Raw genomic sequence first — 25,619 nt, forward strand, 5'->3', positions numbered from 1 at the left:
CTTGGTCATGCTTGACTCTCCGTTGGTTTCTATGGCACATGAACCCACCGCTTCTCCCATTTTGAAGGAGTGGCCTTGTGCAGGAAGTGAGACTCACCGCTAGACTGTCTCAGCCCCTGGCTGTCTCCCAGATGTCCGTGCTTGTGCAGGGCCTGCTTTGTTTCTGACAGCTCCCGGTCACTGTGTGCCAAGAACGGTGCATGTCCCAAAGGGAAGTCTCTCAGTAGCAAGATTCAGACTGACTAGAAGCCAGACCCTCGGGCAGCATCTTTCAAAAGCATGCAAATACACACGGTCCTGGGGGCCACAAGAATGAACTTCTACACCTGGGCGGGTCAGAAGCCCTCAGACTGCTCTCTGTGTTTCAAGACACAGACACAAGTAGGATGGGCACAATGCTAGAGATACACTCTGTGAGCTCATGGACTGCGGACCTGGGAGCAAAGCCACAGGTCTCCCAAGCAACTGTCAATAAACACCAGCACTGGAGCAGAGCTTGCTCCTCGCTGAGTTTGATGTGACATTTCAGTGGGCGGAAATGGAAACACACCGGACACAGAACTCCCTCCAGGCTAGTCGGTCACCAGGACAAATGGGCCTCGGACCCAACCTCTCCTAAGCAAACACTCTATCTCTCATAATACATGGTCCTTCCCTCTCGAGTTGGGATGGAAAAGTGAGACCTGTTTGTCTTCGTCCTCTGAGATGTGCCCCTTATGTAAGAAGGTATGACTCACAGATACAAGTGCTAAACCCAGCACGAGCTCACGGTATCAGGGTGGAAATCTGCCACCGCAACAGAACGCATCTCTTAAGTACTGTCTTTCAGAACAAGCAGGACACGCGGAGGCCACCGCCATATGCTGAGCAGTTCCAGCCCCGCCTTACTTTGTGGTCCGTGGTAGCCATGCAGTGGCCAGCCTTCTGTGTGTCCTTATGCTTCCTCTGGGCCTCTGTCACCCCCAGTGTGCTGCTCTCCCCTCCAGTTGCTGGAGCTGAAGGTAAAGACAGGACTTCCAGTTCAAATTCGATCATGTGGTACGCAGGCGCAGCAGGCAGACTGATGCTTGTGACCTTGTCAGACGACTGAACCCGAAGGGACGCCTCAGAAGCCTTTTCTAGGAAAGAGAGAGAAAGTCACTTCTAACACCTTGCTTCTGATTCCTTGCTCCTTTTCCTTCTGGCAGGTGCGGGTCCGGCAGTGAAGTCCCAACCCAACTCCTGCTGCTCCTCTGCACAGGAAAGCACGTGCATTAAGGAGGGACTGAAGAGGCAGGAAACCAGGAACTAACCCCCTAAGACAGAGTAACACTGCATGAAAGCCAGCCAGCCACAGGCCAGAGAACTGTCATTGTGCTTAGCTGGGACACAGAAAAAGGACACTTCCTGTGTGGCCTGCCCAAGTTCTGTGTATGTCCCTGCACAGCGTGCTCCTGCCATCACACTGCCAGACCAGCGCCCTCCCAGGTGGAGAGCGGCATCCTTCCCTCCACACCTCATGGCTGGGGGGCAGGGGACATGGGACTTTGTTTTAAATCCTCATCCAAGGACATTTTTTCATTGCTTTCAGAGAGAGGGATGAAGGGAGAGAGAAGCACCGACTGGCTGCACCCAGACCGGGCCTCATACCCCCTCGACCAGGGAGCGCACCGCAACTTATGTATGTGCCCTGACCGGGAATCAAACCCATAACCCTTCAGTTATGGGATAATGTGCCAACCACTGGGCCACATCGGACGAGGCAAGAGAGAGGATGTTTTTAGGGCTTCCAACCGGTGCCTAAAAAGGCTGATTTACTTTTGCTTTTTGATGAGGGAATTGGGGAGGGCTGAAGGCCTATAGGGCATCACGATCAAGCACGAGCCCATGACACATCAGAAGACCTAGCAGGCACTGCCTGGCCACCAGGCACATACACGGTCTCAGTTTATTCTCCCCACACGGGAGGCCCCATCCAGGGGCGGGAGGCCCCATCCAGGGGCAGGATCCCTGACCGCCCACAGGCAGGCTGCTGCCATGAAGCAGTCATAGGTAGAAGCAGGCCTAAGTTATTAACTGAGGGTGAAGGGGCTGACAGCTCTGTACACGCTCACGGTGCACGGCAGTGCTGACAGTCCACCTTGCCAGGTGGCCACCACCGTACCTCTTGTGTTGGAATAGATCACTGCTCTGTTCTCGGCATGACACAGGATGAGCATGGCTTCCACATTGCTGAGCTGGAGGCTGTCCCCATTTTTCACTGTATAGTGGCCAGTAGTGACAGTGAACTTGACCTTCTGCGGAATACCAGCCAAAAGACTATCTGAAGGGAAAAAGACAGGAATTAGCATCAGCTGCAACCAAAAATACCAATGGAGAACCTACTATGAGGCTACCCAGCATCGTCTCTTCCACTGGAAAAGATCTGTTCACTGCAGATACTCCTCAAATTCCCTATTTCTTTCCCTCCACCCTCACTCTTCATCTCAATCACTTGTACTGCAGGGCTGAGGGGCCTTGCTGGAATCAAGAGAATTTGTAAGCACGGAGGGTCTTCTCACCACCTCGGTTTAGAGAGAGAGTCAGGGATCGTTGTGGCAACCATGTCTATGCAGGGCTCAAGCCTCACCTGCCAGTAAGTCAGTAAGAGAGACTCGGATAATGGCAGGAAAGAACAGACCAATGAAACCACTCGTGCTACTGCTACTCAGAATTTTCTTTGGTTGTCTCAAGTTAGGCCTTCAAGATCTTTGGTTTGGAAAGAGCTCAGTGAAAGGTATAGCTTCTGGTTTCTCCTACATGGAAATAGGCTGAGGTTTCTGAGAATCCCACTCCAGGGAAGGCAGAAAGAAGGCAAGAGATAAGAAACGAGAAGGAGAAACATGAGACAGAGCGGTAGGAAGGCATGGAGCAAGGGAGGAAGGGAGGGAGGGAGGGAGGGCCACAGGGCGGAGGCAGGAGCCTTGCAGCTGGTCTCACAGGGCATTTCCCAGGCCCTACCAGCAACAAAGTTCCACAAGAGGTTCTCTGACTGTGGAATCACTAGAGAGACTGTTGTGTTTGGCATATGAAGGCCTCTACTGTGGCCAATGGGAGAAGTTTAAAAGCAGAAAAATAAAGAGTATGGGGAGATTAAAGAGAAAAAATGCTTTCCTTGATTTTTTTTCCAAATGGAAGAAGCAAGTCAATATATTGTTTTGGCCTAAACAACTAAGACATCCACTCATTTCTATTTAATTAAGTGGTGTGTGGTTTTAAATCATTTGTTCATGCCAATTTCTTCTCACTCTAGAACTTAACAAAATAGCAGCTTTGAATTTCTAAAATGTCATGCTAGGGGATCAAATTTAATTAATGCTTTCAAAAAAATACTTCTGATTAGGGTACAGAATGTAACTAAATCTAGCATTTAGCCTTTGAAATAAAACTCTAAGTAGAAAGTTATATTTACTTATTAAGTTCTCTGCAGTAGACATTAACTGATAGCTAATTTTTCTCTTATTTTTCTTATGTTCAGGTATGCATGTTTTACTAAACATGAAAGTTAGCAATTGCAGAAAAGCAAGTATTTGATGAACAGAACAATCACAGTCCGCGGGTTCCCAGACAAAATTTCCATGACGTCAAACCATCTACCCCAAACGTCTGTGTACAACGTATTGGAAGTCTGAGGGTGCAGAAAGCCCTTCTGCGTGTGACTCCTTTGCAAAGGGGTCAAGTGCAACCCGGAACAACTGTGACCCCGGCTGTGTGCAGCCCACTCACCAGCCAGCGGCTCCACGTGCAACTGCGGCTCCTGGGAGTACACGTCGTACTGCGCCAGCGGGTAGAGGTGCGGAAGGACGAAGCACACTGGGCCCGCCGAGGCGCACAGCTGCCGCAGCGTGTACGTTCCAGGCTCCTTGGCCTAGGGTCAAGTCGAGCGTTCAGAAAGTCACCGCCTGCTCTCATAACGGTGGGCACCCTAAAGGCAGGCCACGCCATGATCTCTGAAACTATCGTCTTTCTCACCCTCTGCCCCCGCTGCTCTGTGCTCACAGGTCTACGAGCGCGGGCTGTGCAATGGGCCCTAAGCATCTGGATCGAGGCCTTTCTCAGTAACTGGGGCTTAAACTGGACTTTGTTTCTAATAATGTATTTCCAATTTAATGAATTTCATTAGTGGCATTCTTTTCCAAAGGGAGCCATTCAGCATGAGGTTTAAGACCCATTCTCAGATTGGATTAAAACACGTGACAACAGCTGTCCTTCCCACCGGATGCATGTCTGGTTGTGGACTCACAGGGCACGCTGCGTGGAGAAAGACTTGTGTCAGAGCACGTCAGAGCAGCTGCTCTGACCTCCACGCAACTGCAAAATGAAAATGAAGTTTAACACAAAACGGCGCCCCCTTCTTCGACATGTTGCTTCAACAAATGAGCGTGCATTGTAATGCTGTGGAAAGGCAAAAAAATCTAAATCCAGTGAGAACACAAATAATTATGTTAAGGACTTCATTCAAAACTTATCAACTGCCTTTAAACTGTAACTGTATAAGTATAAAGAAAACTTTTCTTAAGGAGAAAAACAAAACCAGGGGTATAAGAGTGAGGCCTCCACCTGACCCTCACCAAACTTAGATGAGTCTCACAAGCCAACGCCCCCGGCTGACCACCTTGGAGTCAACTCCTCCACACATACCTGTGTCCTGAACGTGATCGTATTGGCCCCCGGTTCCAGAGTCACATCCCCACACTTCAGCACGTGGGCCCCGTCCTCCAGAGCCACCCCCGGAGGCGAGTCCAGAGCAGCGCTGCTCTCCTGCCTCCTCAGCAGCATGTGAACATTTTTGCATATGATCCCCGTGGTGTTCAGGGAGTTGTCAGAAGGGCTTCTCTCAAACATCTCATACAACTCCAGCGCCGGGAAACTGTTCTGGGACGCGGGGAAAGGCAAGGTCTCCACCGGAAAGTTAATGATCCCATTGGACGTCTTGTGCTTGGTAAGCCACTCGGCAGTCTTCCGGTAGCTGTTTTTCTCAATGCTGAAGTGGACGCTGATGGTGATCTGCTCCAGGCGGACAGGGATGGGCATCTGACTGCACACAGTTATCTCCACGGACAAAACGCCGCCCACGTGGACCACGGCGTTGGAGGGGGTAAAACGGAGATCCCTCAGGTGTGCGAAAGAATGCATAGGGAGTACGACTTTGTGACCTGCAAATATAATCACCGTGTTTTCCTTCCCAAGTCACACTCCTAGAAGGTGCAGAGGCAGCAGGACCTTGGCTACCACTGGGCCAGCTGGAATATGCTCAACATGAGAAGCAAGAAGCAGCGAAGTTCAAATGAGAAGTTTAAAACCACCCAGCCCCATACCATCTTCACACTCCACAGAGTGACTCTGTCAAAAGCAAAACATGAACACAGGCGTAGAGAACTCCTAGAAACCATAACACCTACAGCAATTAAGGTTTCTAAGTCCTGTTTGGACACACTGAAGATAACCACAGGTCGACCTCTCAATTTCAAATCATTGTTTTTAAATAATCCAATTCCTGGAGCTGTTTCAAAGAATTCCACCTATGTAACAAAAATCCCCAAATAAAGGTGCCTACCCAGCCTCAACCACCCCCGAGTATCTGGAAGCAAGCCCAGCTGTTTGCCAGCCGGTGCCATAGTCCGTGGCACAGGGAGCCCTGCCTCCCGAGCCTGGGGCCGGGGACCGTGAGGCCCAGGCTCCACAGTCACTGAAGGAGAAGAACCCACTGCTCCCTCCAACCTCCTTTCTATGAGCACCGGGCTTGTCTAGAAAATCCCTGGGGCTGCCGGACCTAGCAGCAGTATTTATTAAACACAAACAACTAAAGGACATGCTGACGCTAATGCTACAAAATCACAAAAACACAGGAGACAATCAGAATATCTTGTTCGCACAGAGAAATCAAAGAATGCTGGAAGGGAAAGCGTAACTGCATAGTCTCACATGTCACACACAGCAGATGTGGCACATGGCGCCACAGTGACCAGTCAGGCACGTTGAAGAATCGAAGCCAACCGACAAATTGATGCCCTGCTGCTCCTGAGACATGCACCCAAATGGCTCTGTGTGAGTGAGCACATGCCAGTGGTCAAGGACTGTATCGCCCTGAGGCCAAACCCTGTGAAACACAGGCTTTCAGGGAGTTAGTAACTGCTATGGACTGAACTGCACTCCCCCCAAGTTCCTAAGTTGAAGCCCCAAGGCCCCCCCCTACCATGTAAGGATAAGCCAGGAGGCCAGGCCTAGTGAGATCCAACCCTACTGCATCCTGGTCTCAGACGTCCAGCCTGCAGAGCTGTGAGACAATAACCTTCTGCCACATCCGTCCAGTCTGTGGCATTCTGTTATGGCCACCAGAGCTGACCGAGAACTCTTTTAAATAAGTGCTCCTCTTGACAAACTAAACCCAAGCAGCTAAATGTTTCAGTACTCTTACCATACAGCGTTATCTACAAAGCACACTCGCCAGAATGTTTAGCTGGAACCTAAGCCTTTCAGAGCAGCCTTCCCACTGCACGCTCCAGGGAGCAACACTGAACCAACTCCAGAAGGTGGGATGGCCCGTGAAACAACTGGCTTGACGTCTGTAACAAGTCAGCGTTCACAACCCAGTGTCACACTGCCAGTGGAGGAATGCACACAATGTGGCCTGTCATACAACAGGATGTCACTCAGCTGGAAAAAAGAATGAAATACTGACACGTGACAACATGCATGAATCTTGAAAACACTGTGCTGAACAAAATGAGCCAGTCATAGTAAAACACAAAAAATACTGTGTGACCATTCTGGGGAAATAGCCAGAGCAGGTCCCTGCAGAGACAGAAAGTGGATGGGGGTGACGCCGGCACACATCTGTGACTGCACAAAAAGCCGGTGGATTGCACTCTGCAAATCAGCTCGTTACGTGGTAGGGAAATTCTCTTCCATATAGCTGTTATGTTAAAGAACTTTGATGTCTTAGGAAAAAAGATGGGGAAAACTGTTCCAGCTTAAATTTGAGATACAACAATTGAATTCAAGATCCCTGATTAGACCCTGCTAAAACTAAGGGGAATTTGGACTATCGAGTACCAGAAAGTTAGAACCTTGCCGATTTGGGCCTGGTTGGGGGACTGCCCTTGTTCAACAAGATGCATGCTATAGCGTTTCAGGGTGAAGCATTACACATGGGCTGGGCTTGCTCTGAAGTTCAGCAAAAAGACAAAAGTAAAAAAGAAAGGTATAGAAGCATGTTTGCTGCACAGCAAAATGTTGCTGGGTTTTGACTCTAGAGGGTTAGTATACGTTATACATTGTATATTCCTTTTACTTTTCAGTAATATTTGAAAATTGTCATGATGAAGTTTTAACAGGTAGTCTCACCTGGGCTATCCGTCTGTCGGCTGGCAAAGTTCAGAATCTCTTGGCAGAAGTACGTCCGCTCCTCTTCGGTTAAGTGGTGGTCGCCGGCTAGAAGGCTGCTGGTCTGCAGGTAGCTGGAGGGGAGTCAAGGGGCCTGTGCACAGGGCCTCACACCAGCCGGGTCTGTGTGCCAGCGGCTTCTCGGGACGCCAGAGCTCTCTAAGTGTGGTCAGCGGGCGGGCTTTTTATTTTTTATTTTGGTAATTATTAGGAACTCAAAAAGAGACCAAATACATGGACTAGGCATTTAACTTATATTCGACGTGGTGCCTATGCACAGGTTGACTTTTTCTCTGCTAATTACTAGGTGTTTATTAAACATTCAATTATGGGCATCGCTGCTGTTTAAACACAAAACAATTTTCTTTCTCACAAAAATGCTGCACTTAAAGGATACTTCTCAATCTGTCCAAGGTGCTTCTGGCATTCGGCCAGCTGCTTCCGTGTGTGCGTAATAGGCAGCGCCCAGCCCTCAGCCAGGTAATTCTTCAGCGCCCCTTGGAGGTAGCTCTCCGCCTTTTGTGGAGACTTCTTCCTCCTTGCAAGTCAACAAACAGAAGCTTTCGTTATGGCTCACAGTGATCCACAACTTCAGTCGTAATCCCCACAACATCCCCCACCCCCTGCGCCACCCCCACTGCGACTTGTGTACCCTTGCAGACAGCCCTTCCCTGAGCACTGTGGTCTGAGAGCAGGCACCAGAGCAGGGGTGCCTCACTGGACCTGAGAAATGGGCTCGGGGCCACGACCCCGCACTGTTTGCCCAGCGTCATTCGCCCAGCATCATACACTCATCTGTGAAAGAAGTCAACTTTCACAGATGAATCTCACAAGAAGAAAGTGAGGGCACCGTTCACTGTTTCAACCTGACATACAAGAATGCCAAGGGTAAGAAAAGGGAAAGGATTTGTCCACGGGCACACAGCTGCTTAGGGAGGAAGCTACGAAATCAGGGTTCAGTGCCACCTACCCACTGCAGACAGGGGAACACAGAGCAGTCTACACAGCCCGACCAAGAGGGCAGCTTAAGCAAACAGCCCTGAGCGGGTTTCCAAGATCTTCAGAGCGCTATGAAGAATTTAAATAGCAACACTTATCACACAAGAGAAGCTTTTCCTAATTTAAACCTTCAAGATGTTCAGAATAAAACAAAGGACAACTGAAAGCACAACTAGGGAGAGCCTGCAATAGCCTGCATGACAAGGTGAGTCCCCCGGACCTCCCCAAACTCAGGGATAGGCTGGCACTAAAGAGGCAACCTTGGAAGACATTCCGTTTTTACCACCCTACTCTGAAAGCAATGACATTTCAGGTCAAAATCACAGATCAAATAACTTTTAAACCTATCAAATTATATGTTTGTTTTTTTACACCTTTATGGTCCTCTCCCACCCCAGCCCTTTTTAAAGAGGCCCAAACCTTCAATACATCTTCAGTTACTATCTCTAGCCATACATTCTTACATTTCTCACATTCTAGAGCTAGAAGGGAATCAAGACCATTCATTACCCTGCCCCTGAAGACAGAGGCCAGTGGGCACCCAGCTAGCCTGAGGCCAAGCTGAAACAAGGACCCAACTCTCTGATTAGCCACCGTAGCTCCTGGCCGGGAGGGTGCCACTCACGGCAGCTGCAGACACGGCTCCTCTGCTCCACAAGAACCCACTGCGGAGATACCCTGGATGGAGGCTCAGACAGCCAACAGCAGCCCTGACTGCTGTCAGTCAGGCATGTGGCGGGGCAGCCGCTGGAAGCACGGCTGGAGACCCAGAAGTCCACTTGGATGACCTCTGATCCCTGCTGCAGTCACTCCACTCAGTTAAAATAAATCATTCCTCCTAGTTTCAGCTACTAAAACTACTATAGGTTTTAAGATACCATGTCAAACACACATTTCTTTTGGAAAATCTTAAATATCTTTTATTACATGTATTTCTCGCCAGTGCTTTCAAATAGCAGGACACTGCCAACTGGAGTTTCTCCACTTTGGCAGGTGCATCTCATCAAACGCACAAGAAACTCGCCATCTCGAGTCTTTGCTGCAAAACCCGGCTGCAGAGCTGGAGCACGACTGGGAACGCTCCCGCATCCGTGCACGCCGCCACTCAGTCACGGCCCCCTCCTCTCACGACACAACACACACAGTTACTGTGCGTCGCTGACCTCCAGGCTTTCAGAGTCCTGGGGGCGTCCGATACAAACTAGAGGAAATGCTATGGAACAAAAAGTACTCAGGAATCTACATCCCTGCTTAGCCGCCATTAGATGTAGATTCTTAAATAGTTCCTCATACTTCTTTAAATAAATGTAATTATAATACTACATATTACATATAAGTTCATTTTGTTAATCTAATTAAATAAAGTGCAAAGATCAGTAACAGCTATTAAGAGTAACAAGCTGAAAAATCCCTCCATTTTGGTTTTCAAAAGAAATTTTAAAAAATGATGACAACTGGTTCACAGATCCTATATTTTTCATTCTATAAATTTATGTATACTTCATACTAACTCCATGCATAATAAATCTTCCTTTAACACGTGAAATGTTTGAAATTCAAAGAAAAGTCCAAAATCAATTACATGTAAAACTCTGCCAGATCCTTTCCAACAAGCTTGGCAGACCGAATCCTCCCAATACTTGTATACATTTCAATGGTGGCGTGGGACAGATCCTGTGGAAAGGTCAAAAGACAAAACGAAACACATATTGTACTTTAATTTTAATGCTACACAAACTGACAATGATGCACCAATGCTGAAGCAAAGACTTATTAATGTAACATTAACATTATCTTTTTTACTTTGTACCTACTTTTGTGTTGAGTTTTTACGTACAGTAATCTACACAAACACTAACCTCTACACAAAATTATGAAGGATAATTTAAAAATATGAACTCAACAAGCATAAACTTTTAACCTGTCGAAGTACTATCTGCAAGTAGGTAGCATTTCTAGCACTTTTCTCAATTTTTGGGTAACAGGGACAAACTGTTAGAGGCTATCGCCTAACGCTCTTGAGTTAGCAGCCATGACTCAGGTGCGCAGCTGACTCGCCCAGTTTCTCCCTATACTGCTTTCTAAAGTCCCAAAGCTAGATCCTTTAGCCACTGTAGCTAAAATCAAGCACAATCACTCTGTCCAAGTCCAAATGATTCTTTTGTCCATGGAAAACTATTCATTGTCCTGTTACAATTTCTATTCTATTGAAGGAGCAATGCTATTTTGAACAAAACTATAAACATGTGAAGATGAGTTTATGCCTAAGTATGGCCCCATGAGTACTAATATACATTTAATGAACAACTATTCCAGGTATTACCCACAACTCCCTAGGGTACCAAAGAAACATAAAAGGCAACAAGAGGGAGGTCCCGTCCCTGGCTGGTGTGGCTCAGTGGACTGAGTGCAGGTCTGTGAACTGAAAGGCCGCTGGTTGGATTCGCGGTCAGGGCACATGCCTGGGTTGTGGGCCGAGTTTAGGGCGTGAGAGAGGAAACCAATCCATGTTTCTCTCGCACATGTTTCTCTCCCTCTTTCTCCCTCCTTTCCCCTCTCTCTAAAATAAATAAATAAATAAAAATTATTTAAAAAAAGAAAGAAAGATGGTCCCAAATCTCAGCTCATTCCCAATTCAAAAGGTCACACAACAGAAAAAGTCTTGTGGAGTTGGGTTTTCTGCTATGGGCAGACAAGAAATGGCATACAAAATACTTACTAAGTAGTGTTTTTCAAAAGCTTCTACTGATGACAATGCTTCTTTGAGTTTCTTATAAGGACTCTGAGCTGTGTTGGCTTAAACAAAAAGAAGCAGGAGTCCTTATTCACCTTCGCCATCTCCAGACACAGGAGTTCACCCCGCCCCTCACCCCCGCAGGCAGATGGCTGCACCGAACTCGTGCAGAGACCACAGTCAGCCACACGGGCTGAACTGCGCAACAACCTGTATTCTTGTCCAGTTACCAAACGCATGAAGTAGTCTAGACCCTTCACGCAATACTTCATCTCTGACTGAGATTAGAATTGTTAAAAGAACGCACTACAGATCCTCCAATGGACCAAACTCCCACCAAAGGGATCCGAGGTGGTCTCCCCTCCCTCTCAGACGCACTTCAGTTAGTGGGCGTCCTCTCGGCTCCTCAGGTCACCTGACTTTCGTTAGCAACAGCTCTGCTGACTCATGCGCGTCTCTCTTCTCGCACCCTGAGGAACCAGCGAGGTCCCCATCAAAGTGCTTAGTTGCTAGGAGTCGCTCACTGAGGAAAGGACCTGCCTGGCCACATTGTTAGAACACGAGGCCACCTGCTCATTCACAGGGAGACCAGTGCCTTCCAAGGCCACGTGGGCTGTAAAGAGTCACGATCAGCTCGTGGGAGCCTATGAGGAACTCAGGCACGGTTTTAAGGAAACTTCCAACAATTCCTTAAACAAGTTCTAACATATCGGTCACTAAAAGGTAAAATACCCCACATGTGAATCTAGCTGGCTAACAGCGACCGCAATCCCCCAAACAGCGAGTTATTACATTGTTAGAACTTGCGCCGCATGTGCCAAGTTACAACCGACACATCACACTTCCCACTGTACCACCTGCACGGGGGGGCACCTCAGCAAGTACCTGTTTCCGGACGCTCAGCTCCCAAACCTGCCAAAAGGTCGACTGTCCTGTTGAGGTCTTCTGAGTCGGGTCCTTTTTCTGACACCAGTCCACACAGGTAGCCCAGGGACTTGAGCTGTTGGGATAAATCCACAATTGCAATTAGTCTGCCCTAAGAGTCAGCTGAGAATTTATAAATTTAAATATAAAAATTAAAACCCAACTAAATTTTAGAAGCAACTTAGCTTTCCCATCTAAATGAGTCTTATCTGGATATAAAAATACATCTTACTGGGACCAGTTCAAACTCCTACCTTCCACACAGGAGCTCTCAGAGGGGCTCCAAGGTTGGCAATTCTGAGCTTATGCCATTCACCTGCCTACGCACTCCCCAGCTTTCAAGCTCTGCGGCTCAATCTGCGGCCCCACTGGCTACCCACAGGAGACCACGCTGCATTTCCACCAGCTCCACACCCCATCATTCTTTGCAGACCAGCCTGCCCCCGCAACAGCTGGCGGAGGCCATACTGTCAGCGCAAGCATAACAAGTGCCTCATCTGAGCTGAACGAAGTGCTACGAGGAGGAGTCACTGAGTCCTGGGCTGTTATCAGACGTGGCCGAAAGCGACAAGAGCTGCTCACGTGGTCACTAAGCAAACACCACTTGTCCAACAGCTTCCCACACCCAGTGCTGAGAGGTACCGCCCACTCCAATGCCCAGGGGTGCACGCAGGGGCAGTCACCTTCTCTGTGGCGTAGCTCCATAAGCCCACAGTGTGGGCGATGTTCGAGTCTATCTGCGCCCGGTCGCAGCAGCCTTCGATCCTCTGCAGCACCTCCAGGCAGCTCAGGAACACCCAGCAGTCCAGGGCGCCGGGTGGGACAGAGACCTGGGGGCACAAAAGCGGGCGCATGAGGAGGGCGCTCAGGGAAGCACCGGCACGCACACCTCCACATGCCAGCCTGCCCCTTCAAGCAGATGCCTAGCCCAACGGTGCTGTCACCTGCCAAACCATAGAAAAGAAAAAGGGGACAATGACAATAATCACACCGGTTCACATCCAAAGAGAAGGAGTGACCTATGCCCAAATACATGACTTGGATGATGTGAGTGACTTGGCAGGACTATATATCTTTCAATAATGAATTATTTTTAAGCTTATGAAGAAAAGAAGCCTATAAAAAGGCTTCTATCATCCCTTACTAAGTTTGCGACCCGGTCACATCTCAGTTTGAAGGGAACGTATTACAAAGAAAGGAAGCTAAGGCCTCAGATGACTGCTGGGTCACATTTCAGAAAGACCATGTTCAATACTAGAAATCTAAATACAAAATCGGTATTAGATGATACTTAGAAATGACTGTTAATGTCTTCAGGTGTGATTACGCCTCTAAAGATGAGCTCCTGCTGCTTAGAGACACACGCTGAAACATTTACATGCAAACAAGACACATTAACTAGGGTTTGCCTAAAACTAACCGAGGGGAAAGTAGCCAGCGACACAGACGGCACAGGAGACGGGGACAGCTGTAGCTGGTGACGGGTGCCCAGAAGTCCATTGTATCATCCTCTCTACTCTCTATCTGAGCTGTTCCAGTAACACATAATAAAACAAATGTGATGCCACCAAGAGCATCTACCGTACATGATCACTTGCTATAGAACAGGCACTTTTTCACAGTTTTGCATCTCTGAGATCAGAATGTGTCTCCACCAATGGCATCGCAACACTCACAGGTGGCAGTGCCGACTGCTTTCCTGGTGGCAGTAACGTCACAGGGTGTCTCACAGCTGGCACCCAGCTCAGGTGAGACGGCCATTGGTGCCACTCAAACTGGGGACCTGCAAGGGGATTCTCTGTTAGCTGACGAGGGACAGGCTGCACAACGCTGACAAAACTGACGTGTGTCAGAGGGACCCCCTCGGCACACCGAGCACAAATAAGAGGACTTGGAGCCAATCAGAGAGAACCAGAGAGCCCCACCAAGTGTTCCTGGAAAAGCTAAACTGTCTAGTCTCTGAAAAATGAGATCAACCACCTAGAGCCTTCGAAAAGAAAAGTCAGCATGGGAAACAATTACACGATCAGAAGCTACCTTCATAAAACGGTACAACTTTCTTGCCCAGACAATGAACCACATCCGAAGGGATGCACAGATCAGCAGGTCACCAGACACAGCTCTGGGACCCTGGACAGAGCGCACACCTCCCTCCCCAGTCAAACCAGGGTGGGGGTCTGACTGGGCTGGCCGCACCTCACAGGGCCTCCTGGTTTCAAGGTGCCAGGCGACCTGGGTACTTTTGCCTCACAAGACACCACCACATGGGTACCGGTCTGTTACAGAGGCTGCTGGACCTCAGGTACAGACTGGGTATTCGCCAGGGAGGATAAAAGACTGGGACCGAGCTGGGCTCTGCACAGCACTTTAGGTTGCGTCTTGTGGTTCAGAGGATGCCAAGGAACCCCAGGAGTCACAGCGGGGCACTTGGAGAGGGGAGCACCGGCCCCGGCAGATACCCACAGCCAGGGGCAGGCTGGCCACCCCAGGAGTCACAGCGGGGCACTTGGAGAGGGGAGCACCGGCCCCGGCAGATACCCGCAGCCAGGGGCAGGCTGGCCAGTTTCGGGACCAGGGCGCCCCCACCCCTGAGCCTGGGCCGATCTCCAAAGCCTGCAGGAGTGAAAGCAGCAGTAAGAGCGACGCACCCATGGCGCACACATCTGTGCAAGAACTGAGAGTCACACGCCATCATGGGAACAGTGGGTCACTTTGTTTTCTGCAAAAAGCAAGTGCCACTCAGTAAATTTGAAGAATGGCACGTGAAAAACAGTACCACCAGCCAGCAGCAGTCAGTGTTTCTAGAGGTAAAAACAAACCCAGTGTCCACAGCTGAAGCTTCAACTTGCAGCCTGGAGGAGGCCAAGGCCAGCAGATGCCACGCTGACACAAACGCACTGACTGAGGTGCTCAGTCTGGCTGTCCAGACTCCGGCTGGCTTTACTAACTGAGACCTGACACCCCCAACAGTCCTGCCCGGTGGAAGTCTCGCACACCCTGTGGTCCCCACATCCTGGGCACATGCTGACTCCTGTCACTAGCTCTGCTCAGTAACTGCAGTGCCCTAATTGCCCCTATTGCCAGAGACTTTCGCAGCTTCTCCTTTCCTATCACACACCAGCTTACATTTCAGTGTTCACTGAAAAACAAAGGCACACGAACTGGTGTGTCACGCGGCACCTTACGACACCCTTGATCTGTTGCTTCTCATTGTCGTTTGCCTCTTACGCTGCCACCCACTGTGTGTGCCCCTCTGGGCTCCCAGCTGGACCTCAGCTAAACACCCTGAAGGGCCAGCAGTCCTGTTTCTTCTCCCCTCATTCAAAGGCCTGGCAGACATGGGCTCCATGGCAGTCCTGGTCACATGGGACTTTTGAAAATTTTAGGGAAACCTACATACTTAAAATGATTGCAGTAATACTTTTCCATCACTTTAAAAACTAAGTTACAAAATAAGGTGAGGTATGTGAAGGGCACGAACCCTAAGTTTAGAGCTGAATGGAGACACATCTGTCACTACCACTCAAATCAAGAACGAGACCATTTCCATTACCCTAGAAGGGTCCCTCGAGCCCCTTCCCAGTCAACAGCGGCCTGCTCCTCTGACTCTGTCAGCAGCAACACCTTCTGCCAACTGCTGACCTTTGCACAAGGCCGAGTCCCTCGGCCTGAGCGCCCCTGCTCATGGCGTCTGTCACTCAGTGTGACGTCTGCACAGCTCAGCCTGGCCGAGCACATCAGTGGCTTGCTGCGCTTTACTGTGGGGCATCAGGCCCTCCGATATGCCACAGTTTCTTCGTCCATCCCCTGCTGGCGGGCATTTGGGCTGTTTCCAGGGTTTGGCCACTACAGACGAAACAACTGCCGTGCTACCCACCCAGGAGACTCGGGCTCTTCTGCCTCATTTGAAATGGGGCGGGCTGAGCGACTCTTGACAACTCACGTTCCCTAATGAGAAGGATGCTGAGCCCTCTTCCAGACTTGGGGGCCACTTGGATAACCTCTTTTGTGGAAACAAACTTGTTAAACTAGTTTCTTTCTCTGTGCTCTTTAGTTCGTGGAAAGCCCCTGCCTTCCCAACACTGAAAGGGCTTGTCTTACCACTCTCAAAGCCTAAAATTGAAAGCTTCTCATTATTCTATTAAACCTGTATTACTTTTATGTATATACACATATCCATATATCTCCCAAATACTGAAAAACAGCGTCCTATGGAAACCCTGACATGCCCCCCACCCCCTGCCCCAGAGAATCCCGGCTGCAGCAGCCCCCGGTCGGGCTCCCTGCCAGTCAGCACCCCCTTCACACACCTCACCGGCCAGACCCTCACGACAGACAGTTTCGCTTCATCTTGAACTTCGCATACAAGGAACTAAATACGTATGCTTGTGTCTGACTCCCTGAGCTCCACTTTACGTTGGTGGCACTCGCTCACTGCAAGTCTGTCCATCTGCACTGCTGGCTGCCTTCCCTGGCCCGAACAGAACCCAGCGGCTGTATCCCTGGAAGACATGAACACTGGGGTGACTTCCAGTTGCCAGCAGTTACAGTAATGCTGCCACGAGCACTCTGCATGTGCCTCTGGGTACACACACGATATGCCCACACCAAGGCAGGCGTGTTTAGAGCTTCACCAGAACAATTTTTCACAGTAGCGGCACCGATCGTGTTCCTCATCAGCCAGCGCCGTCCAGTGTCTCTGCCCTCTCTCACGAAGCCGTTGGGCCTTTCCCAGCCGTCCTGGGGCGGAGGAAGGGGCTTCACTGTGGCTTTTGTTTGCATTTCACTATGATCAACTGATTCACGTGCTTACTGACCACTTGGATACCTTCTTTCCCTATTTTCCTACTCATCTGTCAATGTTTTATATGTGATTCAAGGGAGTTCTCTGTGTACTCTGGGCAAGAGTCCACCCTAATCACACATCCTGCAGACACTCTCCCACTCTGTGCATGCCTTCCACGTGCTCAATGGTCCCACTGACGAAGAGAAGTTCTGCTCTCCATGGAGTCCAGTTTATCGCTCCCTTCCCTTACAGTTACCTCCTTTGGTCCTATTTTAAAAATATTTGCTAACCTCAAGAAGACATTCTCCCACATTATTTTCTAGTTTTCTTGTTTACCTTTCACAGTTGGGTCGAATCTCCACTATCATTAACTGTGTGTAGTGGGAGATCAAAACTTATTTTTACACGTACTCAGACGACCCCAAACCACTTATTCGTGGAACAAATTTTACTTGAATCCACTTCCCTGAAACCTGCTCCACTGCCTTAGTCCAGAACTTCGTCCCTTCTTCCCGAGGCTGTGGCGGAAGTTTCAGAGTCTTCTCCCTGCTCCTCCTAGTGCTCCACTCCCTCCAGCCCTCACCCTGCCGGGTCCCAACACCTTTCACAGCGGCCCCGCCTCCGCCCCAGCAGCGGCTCCCTCCCAGCTCTGCGATGAATTCACCTTCCACAGGGACAAGACAGCACTTTCGCAACCTCCCTCCAGAGTCCACTCCCAGCACCTCCTTCACCTGCGCCTCCAAGCCCTGCCTCAACCCTCACCTTCCAACGAGACTGAGATCCTTAAATATGCCACACCTTCTCTGCCTGAAATGCACTCTTGCACTTGCCACCATGAGCCAGGTCTACCTGGTGAATCCTCACTCATCCTACTCGGCCCATTAAACGACAGCTCCACAGGGTGGGGTCTGGTATCTTGCTCTCTGCTGAAAACACAGTGCCCAGAATAAATGCTTGCTTGGTGCGACACAGGTGCTCAGTGAGTATTACTGACAGAAGGAGTCTTTCAGCACCAGCTCACACAGGACGGCCTGCAGGAACTTCCCCCCGGCACACGCCAGGCACTGCACACACAGCGCCCGGCCAAACTGCAGTGCCCGTGCAGAGCCGCCACTCAGCCCTGGCCCCTCGGCACCCGCCCGTGCTTCTCTCACCACCTGGCTCTGACACTGCACGAGTGACAACCTGCACGCGGCTGTCCAGGACCCTCAAGTGTGTGTTTCTCCCTCCTTCTCGTCCCTCACCCCCCACCCCATGCCCACCACAGGGTCGGGCAGACAATCACCTGCTTCTCGGAGAGTGCCTGGCAGTCTTTTTCTCCTTTTCTGGAGCCATCAGCTCTTACTGGTTCCCCCTCAGCAATACCTGCCCTTCGCACTGACTCCTCCTCCTGTCGTCCCCACTACTCTTCCAGCTCAGCTCCTCAGGGCTCAAGGTCGCAACAGCCTCCACTACCCACTGAGGAGCCGAGCAGGGAGCCTAGTGCACAGCAAGTTCTTGGCAACCCCGAGTCCCAGTCTTCAGCCACACCTTTGCTTCTGTCCTCTGCTGGACCCCAACCTCGGGACACCCATCCCAGCCGGCCAGCTGAATGGCCCACCTTATCTGTATTCTCCAGTTTAACCTAGAAGCTTCTACCACACGCAGCCCCTGCTCACAATCTGGCCAACGGGCTGTGATGGCCTCTTGAGCACAGCTCTGGCCGGTCTCTACCTGGGTGGCTCTTCCAGGACACTGAGGGGTCCTGACCCTTCCTGGCGTACACTGTCTGCACACATAACCACAACCCAGGCTGATGAAAGACGGTCAAGGCCAAGACGGACACATTAAGAAAAATCCTTTGGACAGTCACTGTAACAAACACATAACGGCCTTCTAGAAAATTCCTTCCTTATATTATTCTCACTTACCAGTTTGGTGAAGATGGAATAAAAGGCATTATTAATGTAACTGAAAGTGGGGAGATCTTTCCAGAAGGTAGCCTGACAGTTTATACTCAACGCTTTAAGCAAGGGTATCCTTGAACCGGCATTTCTACGTGGGTGACGACGTGGCACCAAGAGGATGCACACAGAGCCACACGCTCTGCAGAGAGACCCGAACAGCCCTGCTCGGACCAGGCTGACTGAATGGACGCAGCTCCTCTACCGACAAAAAGGCCAAGGTCAGAAAGGAACCTCCTGCTCTGGGACTCGACATGACATTGCTTCTGTATATTTGTCTGGCTTCCAAATTTAAATAGAGAATATGGTCAATTTTTGGTAAGTGGGGGAAAATTTTTTTAAATGTTGTAGGAAAAAAAAGTACTCTGTAAAGAAGTCATATGAACCCAAATAAAACTGGTGTAACTTTACAGATGTTACTCCTTGATCCCGAACAGCTGAACGGAATAAGTACAATTTCCATTTTCCACATTTTCCATCGGGGAGCTGGCCCGAGGCTCTAAATCGGCACCCCCAGATGGGACTCCGGGCCCCCTACAGAGGTGGGGCTTGTTCCCACGGCAAATGGCAACCACACTGGCCTTTTCTCACAAAGAAGATACTTCGAATAATCAACTGAGAAATCAAAAGGAAGTTGATTTCCACTGATTTAAAACCTACCGCACAGCCTTACAGACCACAGAAGCGAACACACAGCATTTCCTGCTACAAAGATGTCACAGTCAGCAATGCCCGACAGCTGCTCTGCTTCAGCTTTGGGCTGTGAAAGATTCGTGAACAGCAGCCTACTCCTGCATCCCAGGCCTCTGTCACCACAGCTTCGCCCACAGCCAGCGATGGCACCATTCTGAGTGTCCCCAGACCCACGTGGCAGAGCCACAGCTCAACACTGGCCTCTGGCCACTGACGTGAATGTGAAAAACGAGCCACCGGCAAGCCAGCCCAGACACAGGAAACAAGTCTGATTTGGGGAGTAGAAGCAAATATATAAAGTAAGTAAACAATTTTGAGTCTTTTCACTTGCATATTTCTAGAAAATTTTAAAAGAAACTCAAAGAATAAACTTCTCAAGTTAGCCAACTGCAAAGTACATGAACTACGACAACCCTCCCACCCTGCAGAGAGAATCTTAGATGAGAACGTTGAGGGAATAATTTCATGCTTGAAGTGTCGCAAAACCTCTGCAGCCTTAGGGGAAGGCTAACACCTAAGTGGACACGGGCCGCTCTACTGTCTGAAAGAACACTCGAGAAGACACGGATAAGGGAGGCCCAGCCAAGACGGATGAAAGGCAGGTGACGGGCCAGAGCTGTTCTGTGCTCCCCGTACACAAGTCACCTTGTGAGTCCTCATAGCCCAGGAGCAGCTACTGGCCTCCTCCCTCTCATGGCTGGACACCCGGAGCTCCAGAGGGTAGTAACTGAGTAGAGGCCCGGCAGGAAGGGGTGCAATGGAATCCAGATGCAGATGGTCTGGCCCCGGAGCCCACCCTCCTGTGTCCCTAAAACCCTCACGAGGGACACCTGACCACACGGTGCTCCAACTGCGGGTACAAGACAGGAGACGCTTCTGGGGTGGAAAAGTGGCTCCCGTGACACTCGGCAGGACAGCGTCAGTGCCTGTGGGTACATGCAGGGAGCGAGTGTGCATGGAGGGTGGTGTAGGAGTCCCAGGAAATTTCATAGGCACGGCGTACTTAAGAGGCCTGGGGACCTCGTGCACGCACTGAGTAATGGGGACACTGAGTGATGGCACAGTCATACGACAGCGTCTGGCTGTGTGTGGCCTGACAGGGAACAGGGAGTTGGGGCATTAAGGAAGGAGAGAGACTGAGAGGGCGGACAACAGGTGGTGCGGCCTCACCTCGCATTCAGCATTCAGCTTTGGTCCACTCCGTGAGAGGCACACTGCAGAACCAGAGAAGTACAAAGGAGTGCACTGGTGATGATAAAAGGTGGGGACAGCCTCCACTCAGAGAAAGACCAAGATGACAATGACCATTTTTTCACCCAGAAAATAGCCAGGGATAAAATACCACAGTGAAGGAGACACGCAGCAACAACCCACAGCATTTGGAGAGGCCCCAGGGCACTCACACAGTAGAGCAAGAGAGCCCAGGGACCCCAGGTACATCTGCAGGCAGGCTGCCCGCCACAGCACTGCCAGGACTCGGGGCCCGCGCCACCCACAACCTTCGTGTTTCTTTCTTCAAGCTAAGAGTAACAGCTGGGCTTCTGCTGTTCACACCAGAGGCGCAGCAGGACTCAGAAGGCAAGCCAGGTGAGCAGGACCCGCTGTGCGCTGGGCAAGCTGACAAGAGGCGAGGGCGCTGCGGTGCAGTGGACGAGGGGGCCACCACACGTCCCCCCGCAGCCCACCTGCATGTCTGCACACACTGCAACAATAAGGAGTCCGTGGTGGGACAAAGACACTGGCGTGCGATGACACTATACCGGACGGCCCCGGCCACACTGTCCCCCCTGCTGTTGCGTGCAATACATCAGTGGGCTCCCTTGCCTTCCGGCTTCCAGAATGCCTGAAGGAGACGGGGAAGGCACAAGGAGGTGGCAGTGGCTGCAGTGCCGTCCCCTTCCCTGGGGCTGCGGCCCCCACCAGAGGGCCCAGGCCTCGGGCCGCCTGCCCTGCTGGCTCTGGCTGTGCTTCCTGTCCTCGCTACAGGCTGGCAGCCACAGTGTGGCTCCGACTGGTCAACTTTCTAAGGCAAGAAGAAGAATTTAAGAAAGAGTTTTAAATCCTTGAGTTTGTGACAGGCTGGGCACAGCACTAAAGGGGCTGGCTTTGCGCCACCGCTGTGGTTTCCCGGGCCTGCCCGACACCACACAGCACCGACGCACTGACCCCTCCCCCCCAGGCTAATCCAATCAGAAGTGCCAAGTGCCACCGGCCTGGACTCTAACACGTGCTTCTGCCCCTCACCAGCCCCTCTCCGGAAACTAACAGGACAAAAATCATCACATCAGCAAAACTCTCTGGGCCCGCATGAGGGTGGACAGCTTGTCTTGTTAATGGGTGGGCACCTCACAGACCCCCAGGTCTGAAGAGCAAGATCGGAGCAGGCAGAGCAGGCAATCTCAATCAACTCAGTGAGAGGAAGCCAAAGAACATCATTTCAAGGTGGAAAATGTTATTTTTTCTTTTTTGCTTGATTACATGTCCAAGGCAAAAAACATTTTGATAAAATTCTTCAATTTTTGAGTTTATGGCAACTGGGCTAGGCATTTCTCTTTAGAAATTAACTAAAAGAATTTCTCTTCATTTGGACAAAAACAAGTTTAAATCTCCTGAGATAGTTTCAAACTAAGTGGTGAGTCTCTATGTAGCTTTCCAGGTGCACAAAATAAGTCTCTGTATCAGGAAAGACCACCTCTCACACTCCTAGCCCAGCTAACACGGGGACCTCGCACTCCCAGCCTCCCCTCCCTGGGCCCCCTGGGAGCGCCGGTGCGGACCACAGCGGAAGGGCCCCTGGGCTGGCTGGGTCGACCTGAGTCTTGGCCAGTGGTGTTCGTGGGTAAGTCGTCTAACCACCACCGGGCCCACTCACTCAGTGCTTCACTGAGGACGGGGCAGGGGGTTCCAGAAACCCTCTGAAATGATGTATCGCGTCTATAAGTGCACATGTGTGTCTTTCTGGGTGAAGAGGTCTCTGAATTAAATGGCAGGAACCCCCTGACTAGGTTTCTTCACCTCAGTGTTCCAAGTCTATAGGTAGAAAAAGAGTTCAGGGCCCTGTAAATTCATTTTTAAAGGCAGTATTTCACTGCAGACCAACAATGTTCTGCCTCCCTAGGTGGTTTCTTGTACACACATATTCAGAACATGCCTTCCATTCATCTTTGTGCTACTAATTAATATGGCACAGCTGGCTGAGTGCTGTATTATCTGCATGTTCATGTGCAGAACGAAGACAGTTCTGAAATAAAACAAGTATCTACCTGCAAAACCCAACTCGGCGTGTCCCGTGGCCATCAGCCAGAGCAACCTTTACCAGCGGAGACCGGCTTCCACAGCACAGGCTAAAGGCCCCCGAAGACACTGACCTGAGAGGCTTGCTCTGGCCAAACGGACACCACCACGTTGAGAGCAGAAATTATGTGTCCCAGCGATTAATTAATCAATGTGAAGAGTAACTATACGAATTACACACAAAAAATTAAGGACATTCAGAAGAGAACTCTTTCCTAAGCACAAACAGTTCAGAGCCTGGGGTTTCTACTGGAACAGTCAAAAGAAGGGTAAACGGGGAAAATAGGCGACTCACTTCCAGGAGCTTCAGCTCCTGCACACAGCTGTGCAGCAGCTCTAGGGCGCGCTGAGCCACCTCCCACGGCCTCTGCAGGAAGAGGAGCAGGGTGCACTGGCGAGCAAACAGGTAACTGCGCAGATCTAACAGGGTAGCTTCTTGCCTCTGTATCAATTCACGCTTCTCCATATCTATGGGCTTTCGGAGGATCAATCCATTCCAGCTCTTCACCGGCTGGCAGAAAAAAGTCAGCCAGTTGGCACCATCTAAACAAACACACATCATGAAAGGCTGACTACAGATCCCTTCACCTCACTGAGACTCTCAAGGGACTGTGGGACGCAGGTACCGACGGGCAGCTCGCCACCCAGGTACTCCCTAGGCCCCGGCCCACCCCCTTCCGCTCGGTGTGGAACTAGTCTTGGGAGGTGGAAATGGGGTCATTATCACAAGCACCTCACTCCAGATTTGGCACTTGACAATGAGCACAGGGTAACAGGACCTAGGCTTGGACGCTGTCACACCAGCCACAGGGGAGAATGGGTGGGGAAGCAGCCAGAGACTGGCGGGCCGAGGGCCAGAAAGCCCGGGGCTTTGTGGCCTTCGGCTCTGAGGGAAGGCATGAGGCCTGGGCTGGGGGTCTTCCGGGGCTGGAGGGCAGCCTGCTCCTGCGGGTCTTTTTGTCTCCACTCTTCACCTTACCCACTGTCTCTAACTCTACCTGCCGACTACCTGAGTCCTGCCCCCAGAGAAAAGGACGGTAGACAAAGGAAGGCTGGACAACAAAAAGCAGAGGGGGAAATTTCTGCTTATCATAAATTTCCAACGATGCTCTCAATTTAAACTGATAACCCCAAGACTCAAACAGGATCTTAAAATAAACATAAGAATCTAAATAACAAGTCATTGAATCTTTATGGAAAAAAATATTACTCTATTTTGCTCACTCCAAAACAGACGTGTTACAATGATTTCATGGTACATTCGTGTCAGGAAGTGACTGGATGATGGAACCTGACATTACTGAGCATCTGAAGTGCCAGCCACAGCCCACAGCATCGCTTACTGACTTCCACCTATACTCGGAGCTGCCAGAGTGCACACGACATGCAGGGCCCTGCCAGGCCCCCGGAGTCCCAACACCAGCAGGTCCCTCTGCCAGTCCCGCCACTCCCCGGATTCTCCTGGCTCCCGCCCACCTCCCCTTCAGGCCTCTGTGCTAATGCCACCTACCGAGAGAGACTTAGCTGACTGTCCCATCTAAAACTGAACGGCACTTACCGCCATCCCATCCCTTCCCTGTGTTCTTTTCTGCAGCCCGCACTATGACTACCCAACTCTAAGTAAATATGCCTCTTTCCTGCCTGATTTCGGTTCAGCCCCACTGCACTGAGAACAGTGCCTGGCACATAGTGGGTGCCCAGCCAGTATCTACGACATACAGGAACAAAACCAAACCATCTTATCAGTCCGCTGTAAAACTTGGACCAGGCTTACTTTTGGATTTCAAATTGTCCCAGATTCATTTTAAAACTGAGAGAACAAAGAAATTGTATAAAATATAATGTAAGAAATTTAAAAGATATATATGCAGAATATGTGTAAAATATAAGAAATGCATTACCTCCTAATCTTTTTTATTTAATTAGTAAATACTTTGCTTTGACTGTATGTTTAAATTTGTGTCTTGGCAAAGAGAGATCCAAACCTGAACTTGGTAACCACTGGCTTGGAGTTGGGGCCATGGTGGCATTTCATCAGCGTTTCCAGAGCAAGGGTGGCACCATGCACCAGGTGGACCCTCCCGGGACTCACTTCCCAGGGGTTTTCTAGCAGACACAATGGTTCCCTAAAATCACTCTTTTCTTTGAACACCGTGACAAGGGTTCCCTGACAAAGCCATCTCTTACAGCCCTGCCTGTGGAGGCGAGGGTGCAAACAACCCAAATGCCCAGCGCCAGGGGCAGTGGAACAAACCAACAAGAAGTCCATGCTGGGAAGCGCTGCACGACTATGAGCAAAAATGATTCAGAGCTCCCGCTGTTAACTTGGAGAGATGCCTGCAGTGGGCTGTTAATGAGAATGACAAGCTACAGACAGATAGATACATATATATTTAATGCCACTTCTATCAAAACCAACTATCAACTAAAAAACAGTGAAGACAATTATAAACCTTGCATACAGTTTTACTGTGCTGTGTACTTCTAAAAGAATTTAAGACATTATTTGAAAGTTTAAAAGATGAACACCCAGGACAATGGTGTCCTATAACACTCACTGCAAGGAGCTCTCGAAGATCACAAAGATGACCTTCAACAAAGTAAAGATTCCCACTCCCCTGCTGGCGGGGAGGCACAGGATCGGAAGCTTCCCTAGTCAGCTATATATTGTAAATTTGACACTTCATACTGGAAAAACGACTCTTAAATGCTTTTTAATACTTAGGATTCCTCTAAAAGTGAAAGTGACTAAATCTTAATTCTCATTTCATTCCTACTAGAACCGTATCATTTATTTTAAAACAATAACACAGGATGATTTAATCATTCTGTGACTAAATGG

At 50.0% G+C, this 25,619-nt stretch overlaps 1 protein-coding gene across 3 annotated transcripts in view; it reads right to left on the minus strand.

Annotated features, from left to right (window-relative positions):
- TRAPPC10 (trafficking protein particle complex subunit 10) overlaps positions 1-25,619 on the minus strand; it is an 83,452-nt gene that overhangs the window by 16,561 nt on the left and 41,272 nt on the right. For 2 of the 3 annotated variants that reach the window (XM_037158146.2, XM_037158148.2), the window contains 11 exons: positions 23,073-23,320; positions 12,745-12,891; positions 12,023-12,137; positions 11,123-11,199; positions 9,986-10,077; positions 7,802-7,942; positions 7,366-7,478; positions 4,660-5,174; positions 3,745-3,886; positions 2,144-2,302; positions 889-1,118 (listed from right to left, as the gene is read on the minus strand). In XM_037158146.2, the coding sequence (XP_037014041.2) occupies positions 889-1,118; positions 2,144-2,302; positions 3,745-3,886; positions 4,660-5,174; positions 7,366-7,478; positions 7,802-7,942; positions 9,986-10,077; positions 11,123-11,199; positions 12,023-12,137; positions 12,745-12,891; positions 23,073-23,320 (1,979 nt within the window). The remainder of the gene's footprint in view (positions 1-888; positions 1,119-2,143; positions 2,303-3,744; positions 3,887-4,659; positions 5,175-7,365; positions 7,479-7,801; positions 7,943-9,985; positions 10,078-11,122; positions 11,200-12,022; positions 12,138-12,744; positions 12,892-23,072; positions 23,321-25,619) is intronic. The other variant, XM_037158149.2, reaches the window with a different exon arrangement.

The sequence above is a fragment of the Artibeus jamaicensis genome, unplaced genomic scaffold (assembly GCF_021234435.1).
Source record: "Artibeus jamaicensis isolate MK-2021 breed Jamaican fruit bat unplaced genomic scaffold, CSHL_Jam_final scaffold_474, whole genome shotgun sequence".
Taxonomy (NCBI): Eukaryota; Metazoa; Chordata; class Mammalia; order Chiroptera; family Phyllostomidae; genus Artibeus; species Artibeus jamaicensis.